Consider the following 14,265-nt stretch of genomic DNA (forward strand, 5'->3'; position numbering starts at 1 on the left):
GCAGACAAGGTTGACCTTATAAGCCCAGCACTGGGGATGACTTATTTCTTCAATCATTCCTTGATGAGAAGTTACACATTTTGTCATTTAGCGTGCAGAGTCCATAACTACTGCCACTAAATGCTCCCATTTAATTTTGTGGGAATTCAAAATATCTAATATAGCACTGGCGCAATTGGCAGAATCTAGAACAACGGAGGCACCAGGTGGGTGTTCATTTCAGCTGATGGTACTGTTGGACGAAGGAGGACCTACACCTACCATTCTTGTCAGTTGTTTCATCACATCAGAAACACGTCATTGGTTTGCTTAGTTCTTCCTTAATTTCTTCCCTCCTTCTTCCACCGATTTCTGATGGATCTGATTTGCTGATGGTAAATCTCCACTTCCGCGAACGTACTTATTAAGCCAAGTACAGACAGCAGGACTGTCTACTTTTTTCTACTGGTATGTTAGCTTTTACAAATGCAGAAGGAGGGTCCAAGATAAACCCTTGTTTCGAATCCTTCGCGCCACTAGCATATGATAATGTTTCTTTCAAAGTGGCCACTCTAGGAACACTAACTTCAAGATGCAAAGTTTCTCGGCGTTTTGAATGCTTCTCCAATTTGCAACGCTTGTCTAAAGCATCTTTCCTGCAATAATCTACCCAACAATCACGTATTTGAACATAAGAATGCCACAAGAAATTATAAATCTTTCATTCTTACATTCTTTAAGTCTTCCCGCAGCAGAAACTGTTACCTTCGGCATTTTAAAACTCAATTTTGCAATGCTCAGTAAAAAAACCACTGTTATCACACAGCTGATTGTAGTCTCACGCCAGTATAAAGTCGTAACCACACACAAAATTTCTGAATTCCTTTCATAATATTTAAGTTATGCCTGCCTCATCTTTGCTTACTGCTAACTTTGGAACTACCATGAAGGAAAGGTGGTCTGCCAACTGATTCACGCAAATAACACACGAGCTTTGATGATAATGCACAATTTGTGCACTTTTTATTAAATTACAGTATACAGAATTCTTTTGTGTGAATTACACTTGACACTGTTGTAACAGGAGGCAAATGTAGTTCCAATCTGAAAAACAATCAGTAACTATTTTGAGGAAGTCGGCCAAACGATTCATGCCACGAGGTAACAGGTGTTCACTACCGGCCACAACGCTACCATGCGAGACATTTGCCAAGTAACGAGACTGTTGACAATATATTGCAGTACCTATTGCCCCTCAAAAAACTATACAATAGATCACTCTCGAATTTACACCAGACAATTTGAATATCGGCTTGTGGACAAGAATGTTTGGGTTGGTGTGGAAAAATATTTATAAAAATGTTATCTCGCAGATTGTGGTGTTTGTGGTGTTATTCAAAGTATTTTTGCTATTTTGATATTTAAATTCACTCCTGGACAACACAAAACTTGTAAATACATGAAAATATAACCATCCTAACATCTAAACTTGAATTTTTGTTTTATCGCTAATTAACAAAAACTAACACCTCTAACCATTCCACCATCTGCAGGGTATTGTCATTTTTTGAATATGCCATGCATACATAAAAACTAGCACAGAGATGTGAACGAAGGAAAGCGCACCAGATCTGGGCCACCCATGATGGGGACGTGTAGATCAGTGAAGGGAGAGCACAAGTGGGATTCACGGATTAATCTCCAACTCTGCTAACCGAGCCATCTAAGTGCCAACTGCAAGTATAAAGAAAGCGGGAAGGAACAGTAGGGGAATGCTTGCAAGATCAACAGGTAATTACGCCTAGGAGCCACATGACAGAAAAATGGAATGACAAAGAATAATTGGATTTATCTAGTGTCTCGAGTTGATTACATCTATTAAGTTATGTCCAACATTCAAATTTAGTAATTATATAACATACTGTGGGAACCAAAGCTCATTCAACATTAAGAGTTGGCATGGTTTTGTTGGTGATTCCCCTAGTGAGGCGCCATCCCACGGATATGATAAAAGGGAGAAGGACGAGGGAACGCGCATTCTATTCTGATCCAGAGCTCTTGAGAAAGGTTGTGCGTGACTTAATAAGAGTCAACAGAACAACACAGGTGTGGAGCTATACTACAGCAGTGTGCTAGTAATGGCAATTATCCACTATGGACTATGAACTAACTAAGAGAGAAGAATATTTAATTGAGGTCAAAATTGAAACTACGAAGCTGAATGCTAGGACAACAAAGAGAGCTATAGGGCAATAAGCAAATAAAGTGTGAAGGGAAAACTAGATAAAGGCAGAAGTAATGAACAGGTTTTAATCAGTTATTTAATGCTTAACTCCACGTCTATATGCAATTGCACAGATAACTAACATGCTATCCAGGCTGATTGCAGCGATAACAGGCGATGTTGGACCTGGAAAGCAAAGTACCATAAAAGAAATAGCTGTTTTCAATGGATACAATCCCTCAATCATACAGAAAATAATCAATAAAGTGAAATTGAAATTGGCCACTAACCTCTCCCCAATAAAAATTAATAAGCCTAAATATGCATCATTCACCTACATTAACCCCATTATACATCAAATCGCTACCCCTTTAAAAAAACATGATATTAGGGTAGCCTATAAGACCCATAATTCTAATCAAAAGCTATTTTTCAACCACAATAAGATAAACTCGGACAACAATAAATTTTCGGGCTCTGGCATTTATAGACTGAAATGTGCTGAATCTAACAGTTCATATATCGGTCAAACTGGTAGAAGCTTTGCAATTAGATATGCAGAACATTTCAATGCCCAAAAGCACAATAAACACTCAGCCATGAGCATCCATATGAAAGACACCGGACATAGCTTTACCACAATCGAACAGGATCTCCAAATTTTAAAAAGACTAGATAAAGGCAGGCCCATGACCGAGTTCGAAAATTTATACATTTTTTTTGGACCAAAAATATAATAAGAATAAAAATTTAAATGATCCAATAGACAACCGAAGCCCTCTTTACGAACAATTAATATTTTCGCTCAATAGTTTAAATCTGAAAGACAAAAGACTTGTTAACATCCTCAAAACAAGCTCTCCAAGCACCCCCACTAAGCCGCTCAACTCATCACGCCCCTATACTCCCTCCAATACACACAACTCCTCCCCAAGCGCCAATCACATACCCACAGCCCCGCCTTCTCAAATCCATTCCCCTCCTCTAAGACGTCACACGTACAACACGAGGAGCAGGACATTAGCAACAGCCAGTGCTCCACAAACCTTCTAACAATTAGGTAACAGCTCAACAGCTTTCAAGGTAAGTTTTAACTTTCACATCTTTCATTTCTCGATGATTTCCCCTTTTTTTCTCTTTTTCCGTCATTTCACTTAACTAATTAAGACAAATCCTCCATTTTCAGATTTCCCTCGCATGTAGGACAGCTCAAACACCGATTGCACTGCACAACATTTTCGACCGTTGCCCATTCAACCAACAACTGACTTTCCCACACTTCAACAACAAAATATATGCAAACCTTTAGTCAACTAGGAAGAACCTAATGATGTTTTTAACTATCTTCATTTGAAGGCGGTGTTGTTTTAACTCTGTCTTAGCACAGCCTCATTTTATAATCAACAAAAGCTGTTCACTTGCACTGTGCACTCCATTCAAATAGAGAGTGACCAACGGAGTTGACTACCTCATGAATCCTAGGGTGAATCATTTTGGTTGGAGCCAAATTACAAATAGACAAATTAGAATGTTTTACCTCATCAATTTTAACAATTATAAATAAGTGTACAGTAATTATAAATTGTGTTTTATTTTGCCAACATTTGTATATACTATGTAGAACTACCATCGAACTCAATATCATATAGACTTTGATTACTTTCATTTTTATACTGTGCATATGATGGCCTCATTTTAATATTAAGAAACCACTAGCGTATTTTACTATGTGTAACTAGTCTATTGTTATTTCGTTTAGGATAGGACTTTGTACGTGTTTTTTTAATGTATTCTTTCTTACATATTATGTTCATAATTTCCAACCAGACGTCTGGTTTAATTTTGAGGTGCTTTGATATGACTGATGATGCCCCACAAGGAGGGCGAAACATGTCTCCATTTTAACGATGTTTAACTAAAAATGTTAACATCCTGTAATGTATTGAATAGATTGGAGTCCAATAAATTCTCTAATAACAATATACATATCGGACACACAAAGGGCTTCCAGGTCGGAGAGGATGAGAAAGTTCTGGGAGAAGAAAAAGAAGAAATTAACTGAAATGTATTGATTTAAATGCTCCAATGTGGGCATAAAATATGTAAATAATAAATAAATAAAAGCTAATTTAAGGAATAAGTGCTGTCCAGACGTTATGTGAGTAGAGCGAAGAGGGGGGAATTCTTTTAAGTGTGTATGGTCATTTAGGTTGGTTACATTAGCATTTTTGCGATGTAAATTTCGATTACCTCCTTTATAGGCCTATTCAAAAATTTACTTTTATTTTCGATGTATACAATTTTTAGATTTATGTTGATGTCTGTGAAATGGTGTGAACAGTTGTATATGTGCTCCCCGAAGGCTGAATGCCGATGATCGCGTTTTTGTGTTCTTTGTATCTTGTGTGGAAATTATGTTTCGTTTGACCTATATGTAGCATTGCAGTTACGTTCTTGGCACTTTAAGTTCATAGACTCCTCACTTTGAGAAAGGGTCTTTTTTGTTTAGGTTGCACTTGCTGGGGCCTATTCCACAAAAGTATGGTCTTGTACATTACAAGTTACTAGTGTGGGTTCTTGTAATGTATGGAGTTGTACATTTCTGTTCCACAAAAGATTGATAGTCTCTTGTATATTACTAGTGAATTGTTACAAGTTTTACAAGTGACAACATATCAATAAACATACTACGTCATAGCATGAATCAGCTGTTTACCTTCATATTCCATTCGTTGAATTAGGTTATGCTTGCCTCATTAATCTTAATATCGTATTTTAAGTTATGTAGCAAAGATTCAAAGAATTTCTCAATGCTACAATGTTATTTTTCAGTTTATTTCTTTGATGATAGGAAATTACTCCGTTATTATCACCCATTCTGTTCTTCCGCGATCCTCGCATATCTTCCACGATAGTCTGACATACCCACCTTGGTCTGTCATTTGGAATCGGATGCCGCTAATAACGACATTCGGCCGCCAAACTTAATTGTTACAAAATTGCACACTCTGCATGAATTGTTAAAATGGTGTCAAGGAAAGGAAGTTATTCATTTTGAAGGAAATAGAAAGAAGGAAAGATATTCATTTCGGTGCATTCAGCGAGAGTCTGAAAAAACAAGACAAAATAAAGGGTTGGATGGAAATATTTGATTTGGAAAAGCTCATGGAGCTTTTGAGGGGAAAAGTTGGATTAATGACTGGAATTACTTGGAATTAATGATTCCAGGAATGTCGTCCTTGGAACATGTTTGTTCAGTATTTTCAGCTCAAAGAACATTTTGAGGAATTTTTATATCATTTATTGCAGCCACCACAGAATGTATTGACCTACAGACCGAAGATTTTGCCATCCCATGCATATGTGCAATACCATGGTACTGACCACAATTTCCTAGCCAAAGCAGTGTTGTTAGTAGGCCTAACTGTTGTTTAGCAGAGAGAGATTTATTTCTGTTCGTAGGATGTTTCAACCTATGATAAATGTCCATCAAAAGTTCTTCCACTTGTATTGTGCTTAACCTAAAACTCTCACTGTATTCAAATAGTGTTAAACTGGAAGTTTATTCTTTCCCTATACAGACGGTAGTTTTCATTTTCATTACCATCACTATCACTTCTGCTAGACCACATATTTATCCAAATGTATCTGAAATAAGTATATTTAAATAGCACTAGTACATTTATATATTATTGTCCTTTCACTGGTAGAGAATAGTTCCCAATTCACAAGTAAATTACAAGTACTAGTACTTTTGTGGAACATACCTATAAAAATTCACTGGTAATTTGTAAGTATGGAGTAGTAAAGTACAACTGTAGAAAATTCTTTTGTGGAACAGAAACTCTGGTATTTGTACTAGTTACTAGAGAATTTACTTGTAATGTACAAGACCATACTTTTGTGGAATAGGCCCCTGATGTGTCTCCGTAGTGTGTTGTTCATTCTAAAAGCTACTTTTAAACCTTGTTTCTTGAAAATATTAGCTACTTTGTATGTGTTCTTGTTAACGTAGTTGAGAACCACGTATTTTTCTTTGACATGTGTGGTGGTTTCCTGGCAAGTTTTCTTATGTTTGTTTAATAGTTTATCTACTCTGCCTGGAGGGTGGTTTAGCCATTCTAACCTTAAAGACTTCTACAGTTTGTTATATTTTACTTTACACCATATTCATTCAATGTGTTTAGATCTAGTCAATCTATAATTCCAGCCAAGCTATTGGTCTTATATATTTTTAAACTACCACAACTGTTTTCAATTCCAATATAAGAACTTGTAATTAGTTTTTAAGATTATAAACGTTGATGAAAATGAAAACCTACAACCTGCTTTCCAGTCATTGACCAGATCAGGGATGTAATGAATGAATCATATACAGGCTATTAGTCTGATGGGGTCGCCACTCCCAAAGTGACTTCTTAATGACTGATAAATGCTATGAAATGAGAATGCACAAATCTCACATGGGGTGACCGGGATAAGAACCACGGTAACCAGCGGTGAGAGGCCGACGCGCTGCCGTCTGAGCCATGGAGGCTCTATAAATGTTGATAAAATAAATTTTGAACAACATCAGGATCCTGATCTAACTTTGAGGTGTTATGATGGCTGATGATGCCTGTAAAACAGGTGAAACATGTCCCGTTCAAACTATTGTAACAAGGATTAAATCCTAATTATAAAGATTTTTATGTATTGAATAGGTGGTTAATCAAATAAATAATTTGTAATTTTAAGAAGTACATTGAATTTCAATGCGGAATAATAATAATAATAATAATAATAATAATAATAATAATAATAATAATAATAATAATAATAATAATAATAATAATAATAATAATAACAACAACAACAATAATAATAATAATAATAATAATAATAATAATAATAATAATAATAATAATAACAACAACAACTTGTAAACCGTAATGGTTGCGAACACTTGGGTGCAAATTCACATTGGTATTCTATCAAAAACATCTAAAACTTCACTAACGAGGTCTTCTTTCTTCTCCTCTACCAGATGTGCTTTCACTGCATTTTGCAAAGCCATATATACAGTAGCACTGGAAGATGTTCATGGATACGCTGGTGCTCCCCGGCCGGGGATGAAAAGCTCAGACGGTTAAGGCGCTGGATTTCTGAGCCCAAAGTGGCAGGTTCGATCCTGGCTCAGTCCGGTGATATTTAAAGCTACTCGAATGCATCAGTCGTGTCACTAGTGTTACTGGCACATAAATGAGTTCCTGTGGGACAACATTCTGGCATTTCTGCATCTCCAAAAACCGTAAAAGTAGTTAGTGGGAATGTAAAAAACAATAAGATTATTATTACTCAACCAGGTGATTTACTTACAATAGGCTTACTAATACTGACATATTGTACAATAGAGGCAGTATTATTTATATTTCCTTGTATATTCATTGATTTCCTCATGCCAGGATTTCTAGAGGAATGTTGGCTTGCATGAATGCTTCTGTTGTGTCTATTACAAATTGCTCTCTATCACTTTTCAACTCCTTTGCGATGTGTAAAGTATCACCCATTGTTATTTGCCGCTTAGGATTACATTCGTTTGCTTCATTCTTCTTCTTTGTGTGCGTTTCTGATACTCTACAGTGTTTATCGCATGCGCCTTTTCGTTTTCATGTAATTCAAACATTACAGTATTTACACATTAGAATCTTTCTTGCTGCATCAAATACACAGAAACCCTCATTGTATTTCTCGGCCCTCAAAAAACCTGTCGTGACTTTAGTTTTCAGCATTTTTATACTTAAATGGTGAAAATTTGCCAAAAAAGGTTCATAAGTAGCAAACTCTCACTGCACACTGCTGTATCTACGACTAGTCTTGTTATGATTACAACGCCATTTGCGGCGATTGATAACAGACATCGATTTTTATCGATTGCCTTAGAGATAGCAGAACTGAATACATATATTTTCGATAACACAGTGGGCATCGCTTTGTGTGCATTTTTGTAGAAAACATACAGCGCTATCAAGCAACTAAGAAGGAAACTACAATAGTTAAGCTGTCAGAAGCATTTAAATGTTTATCAGAGAGCTTTTCGTACCAAGTGGGGTATACCATATTTCATGATTATTTGCCCAATTCGCGCAATAAATCAGATTTCACGATACAGTACTTTAAGTACTTAGATCATATATAGGCAGGAAAGAAGACATGAAAAAAATTGTGCATATCGCTCTTTCCAAAAAATATGGTCCTTACTGATAAGCCTTCTGAAAATGGTACAAACTCATGCTCCACACATGTGAATCAGTCATGCACTTAGATGCGATTACTTAGCAAATACATAGATTAATATATTGCATCAAGCACCTGCGCGATTATGCAAAGCACAGTAATAAATTAAAATTCGCTAGAATTGTCTCCAAATGGCCCCTAAAATATCTAGAAAAGTCACTAGTCGCTACCTTTGAAATTCTGTCACTAAATTACTAATAAGAAATACTCAAAATCTAGCGACTTTTATCTGGAATTGACGAGACTGATGTGAGCGAAGACTAACATAGCACGCGAGAACAAGAGATTGACAATCTATATAATATGCATCACGATATACAGGTTTCAATAAACATCGCACATTCACACACATTTCTCGTATTAATAAACATCGATATTTCATTTGAAAGCAGCCAATGAGCGAAGAACTTTCGGCCATGGTGTACAAAGCTGAAATGGCGGGATTTTAAAACAAACGTTTGAAGTTCACCAAAAAATAAGCTAAATCCGGGAGAAATAACAGCATAATCGGGAGGCGGGAAAAAACTGTCGAAAATCGAGAGACTCCCGCCTAAATCAGGAAACCTGGCTGGTATGAGTACAGTTTGTGTCACGCTACAGATTATGATCATTATCAAGGCGAAGAACGGGTATGTGTAATTGCAGAACTGAAAAATCAATTAAATAACCCTGTCGAGCATTCAATCAGTGAGTCAGCAGTTTGATTGAGTTTTAAAATTTTGTATTTAATTGCAAAGAAACTTAAACCATTCAGTGGAATTCGAGAAGGAAAGTTTAATTCTAGCCGATGAGGAGAACTGTACTCTACCACTACTAACAGCACTATGTATGGCACAGCATGTCCCTAATGTAAAGCGATGCAGTCCCTTCGTCCTGCTCTACGCCTGAAGCACCTCACCACTCTGCGCTCTTAAGTCACACGGGCTCTCCGACGTCACACGTAGGCCAGTTGGTGGACACTGTATGGTTTAAGGAACGTACTATATTAACTTTTCGAGAGCCGAGCTGTCTGGTTAAATGTGTTGACCAACTGAAAAGAAAACTAACTTGGCTTTAGGATTCATTATTAACCACAAAAGAGATTAAAAGAGTAAACTTACCTCTGTTACACAAGAATGAATTTCATCAATAGTTTTCTCAAATTCAAACACATCCAATATTTCCGTGGATTGTAACTCCTGCAGTTTTATGAAAAATTCCCTTTCTTTTCCGCCCCACATGGATACTTCATTTCTCACATTCTGAGTTGTTGATAGGTCTGCAAAGACAGAGATTATCATAATTACATCCAATGATAAACAGAGATGATTATGAAGAACTAGAAGTACGCAGGCAAGTCAATAGTATATACAATTTTGCTCTAATTGACTTTAGGTTGGTTCTATGGCATTGTGTGCTCACCAGCCACTAGATGGCACCATAGTCTATGTCTGGTAGATTTCAGCTTTATCAGATTAGTACAGCTTGCGCTGTTGCGATGTAAAGATGGCCACGCCACTCTCTGTTTGCACCAAAGAAGAGCAGCATTTCGTAATCTGTGTTTTGTGGTCTGAGGGTGTACCAAGAGCGGAAATTCATAGAAGACTTTCAGCACAATAGGGGAAAATGTTTTGTCACAATGAAGTGTTTACCAGTGGATTAAACAGTCCAAAAGGGGCCGCACAAGCGTGAAGGATGAGAAAAGATTCAGGCATCCATCTACAGCCGTCACTGATGCCAATATTGAACGTGCATGATATGATCCTGAATAGCAGAGGAGTGACTGCTGATGACGTGGCAAACCATATGCACATTAGCCATGGTTCTGCATATAAAATCATGCATAAGAGGCTTAACTTTCACAAAGTCTGTTCAAGATGGGTTCCAAAACAACTCAATGAAGAGCAGAAGCGCAATCATATGAGTATCTGTCAGCACCTACTGGATCGTCATGCTAACGAAGGTGAAACGTTTCTGAAATGGATCTCACTGCAGAAGAAACATGGTTTCACCACTTCAATCCAGAGAGCAAACGTCAAAACATGGACTGGAAGCATCCCGGATCCCCAGTCAAAAAGAAATACAAGAGTCAAACTTCTGCAGGAAAAGTGATGATTACAGTGTTTTGGGACTCTCAAGGGCCAATCCTGGAACATTACCAGGAAAAGGGGGAAAGAGTAAACAGTGAATATTGCAGTGATATACTGATAAACAAGCTCAAACTTGCAATTCACAACAAACGCAGAGGTTGATTGTCGGAAGGAGTTCTTTTGTTGCATGATAATGCGTGTCCACATACCACCGCCCATACCGCTCAAACTCTTCAGATGCTGCACTTCAAGGTGTTGGAGCATCCTGTGTACAGTAACGATCTCGCCTCATTGGATTACCATCTGTTTGGTCCACTTAAAAATGCTCTAAGAGGCCGTCGATTCAGCTCCAACAACAGGTGAAGGAAGCGGTGCATATGTGGCTTGCTGCGCATCCAAAAACCTTTTTTGCAGAGGGTAACAGAAAGTTTGTGAAATGGTGGACTATGTGCACTGAAAAGCAGGGTGACGACATTGAAAAATGATATCAATAAGAAATGTGTACTTTTTAAATAATAAATTATGAAAATTGACTGCAGATACTTATTGACTTGCCCTCGTAGAAGTACACATTAATATTTCTTCAATGGAAAAATAGATCCAGGAGGAATATACAGATTATAGCTACTGGTATTACATGAAAGTAACGATAAAAGCACAACAGAACCCGAACACTAAATCAAAGCTGTGGTACAATGAACTATAACTCGCTTCCTAAACATAGGGTTTTGGAATATATAAGAATATAAGAATATGTATATACATGTCTCCCATAGGTTCAACCCCTCATCCATGTCATGGAAGATGGGCAACATTATGAAGTTACCTGTGGAGATGTTTTAGAGTGGTCTTGTGTGCCCCTTGAATGCCATGGAAGCTGTAAAGGTCCCACAGGAACCCTAAAGAGTGATGGTTAACAGTGCTCTGCTTGAAGTCTTCAATGGCAAGTGCAGCAGAGGAGGAGACCTTTGGAACAGCAAAGCTGGCAGAGGGCGCAATCCTCCTCACTTAGGGGTTAAACCACTACCTTGTGGCCTGGAGCAATCTTCAAAGGCTAAGGCAACCTGTACAGAGGCTTTAGGTGACAGCCTCACCACCAAGATTGGGTTGCTGTGGCCTAATAACTCCTACAATCTTAAAAAATCACTATGGTAGAAGTCCACTACAGCAATAGTTTCTTTCTGCCCATAAAAATTCCTGTATTAAATAACCGTTTATAGTGAGAACCTTATGACCAAGTAAGTTGAGCATGCATTTAGGGGCGCGCAGCTGAGAGCCTGCATTTGGGAGATAGTGGGTTCCCCACGGTTGGCAACCCAGTAGATGGTTTTCCGTGGTTTCACCCATTTTCACACCAGGCAAATGCTGGGGCTGTACCTTAATTACGGTCACGACAGCTTCCTTCCCACTCCTAGCCCTTTCCTATCCCATTGTTGTCATAAGACTTATCTGTGTTGGTGCAATGTAAATACAATTGTAAGAAAACAACACTACAGTAAAATGTCAATGTAACGAAGGCCAGTTTAACAAAATGTTCAGAATAGCAAAATTATATTTACGGCCCTTCCCCTTTCCCTATTTAATGTATTAGGATATTTCATTGTAACGAATTTTGAACTTTCAGTATAACGAATTACAACGTAGCCCTTTTGCTTATATTTAACATTTTCCCCCTTCAAAATATAACGGAAATTCATCCTGTTTTATTTTTTTTGCAAGTTGCTTTACGTCGCACTGACACAGATAGATCTTATGGCGACGATGAGACGGGAAATGGCTAGGAATAGGAAGGAAGCGGCCGTGGCCTTAACTAAGGTACAGCTCCAGTATTTGCCTGGTGTGAAAATGAGAAACCACGGAAAACCATCTTCAGGACTGCTGACAGTGGGGTTTGAACCCACCATCTCCCGAATACCGGATACTGGGCATACTTATGCGACTGCAGCTATCGAGCTCGGTCATCCTGTTTTAATCACCTGGTATTTCGCACAACATGTCTGTATACAGCTAATACAAGACGGCACACACTATACAACACACGAGTGAAACTACCTGATTACTAGGGGCCGTATTTTTTGGTAATAGCGATACGCGTAAAATTTTTTCATATCCTCTTTCTTACCTATACATGACCTTCTAGATACTTGAAATACCGTATTTTAGTAAAATGAGTTCGCGAAATATCACAAAATCTTATTTATTGCGCGAATTGAGCGAATAATCACGAAATATACCCCATTTTGTACGAAAAATGCGAAATATGCGAAATATTATCGAAAAAGATCACCAGAAACGTTTAAATGCTTTCAGTTCAGTTGCTTGATAGCGCTGTATATTATCTACACCGATCTACACGCAAATCAATGCGCACTGTGTATCGGAAGTACATGTATTCAGTTCCGCGATCTGTAAGACAATCGATAAAAATCGATATCTGTTATCGATTACACCAACAGCGATCATGTAGCAAGACCTGTCTTCGATAAAACAGTGCGCGTTATATTCTTTGGCAGTGTGAGTTCGCTACTGATGAAACTTAACCGGCAAATGCCCAGCATTTAATTATTAAAATGCCTAAAACTAAAGTTACAACAGTTTTTTCGAGGGCCGAGGAATACAAGAGTGAGGGGTTCTATGTATTTGATGCTGCAAAAAGAATACTAATGTGTAAATACTGTAATGTTCGTATTAAGTGGGAACGAAAGGACACGTGTGATAAACACTGCAGGGAATCAGAAACTCATAAAAAGAAGAAGAATGAAGCAAGTGAACATAATTCTAAGCGGCAAATAACAATCGGCGATACTCTACACATCGCAAAGAAGTTGAAAAGTGATAGAGAACAATTTGTGATAGACACAACAAAAGCATTCAAGCAAGCTAACATTCCTCTTGAGAAATTGGATAACCCTGGCATGAGGGAGTGGATGAAGAAGTATATAAAAGGTAAGATAAATAATTCTGTCTTTATTGTAAAATATGCCCGTATTTGTAGGCCTATTGTAAATAAATCATCGGGTTGAGTAGTAATAATGTTTTTACGTCCCACTGACTACTTTTATGGTTTTCGGAGACGTGGAGATGTCGGAATGTTGTCCTGCAGGAGTTCTTTTACGTATCTGTAAATCTACTGACACGGGGCTGACGTATATGAGCATTTTCAAATAACTCCGGACTGAGCCAGGATTGAACCTGCCAACTTGGGTTCAGAAAGCCAGTGCCTTAACTGTCTGAGCTACTCAAACCCGGCCGTGGTATTTGAAGGTGCTCAACTACGACGGACCCATGTCGATATATTTACCGGCATGTAAGAGAACTTCCGCGGGACAAAATTTTGGCAACTCGGTAACTCTGAAAATCGTAAAAGTTTTCAGTGGACGTAAAACCAAAACATTAGCAAGTTACTGGTATAATAGTATTCCTGTATTCATTTCTATGCTTTTTTTCTACAGGTGCTGGTGATCTTCCACAGGCAAATACTTGCCGCCAAAATTACATTCCACTTGTTAAAGCAGAATATGAAGAGGAAGTGAAAGAAGCTGTGAGAAATAGAAAACTGATAGCAGTTTTCATAGTTCTGTTCCGTATACTTCCTGTAGATGTCCTACCTTCAAAGTTATACGTTGCTTCAGTGAAAATTTTGCAGAATGTTGATTCACAAGAGTGTTGTCAATCTATAAACAATGCAGTTGTGAAGTACTCTGTAGACTACAATGA

At 37.8% G+C, this 14,265-nt stretch overlaps 1 protein-coding gene across 1 annotated transcript in view; it reads right to left on the reverse strand.

Moving 5' to 3' along the window:
* Positions 1 to 14,265, reverse strand: part of Grip75 (gamma-tubulin complex component 4) — a 176,800-nt gene that overhangs the window by 61,963 nt on the left and 100,572 nt on the right. The window contains exon 8 of the mRNA XM_067146385.2: positions 9,580 to 9,737. Coding sequence (XP_067002486.1) covers positions 9,580 to 9,737 — 158 coding nt within the window. The remainder of the gene's footprint in view (positions 1 to 9,579; positions 9,738 to 14,265) is intronic.

The sequence above is a fragment of the Anabrus simplex genome, chromosome 4 (assembly GCF_040414725.1).
Source record: "Anabrus simplex isolate iqAnaSimp1 chromosome 4, ASM4041472v1, whole genome shotgun sequence".
Taxonomy (NCBI): Eukaryota; Metazoa; Arthropoda; class Insecta; order Orthoptera; family Tettigoniidae; genus Anabrus; species Anabrus simplex.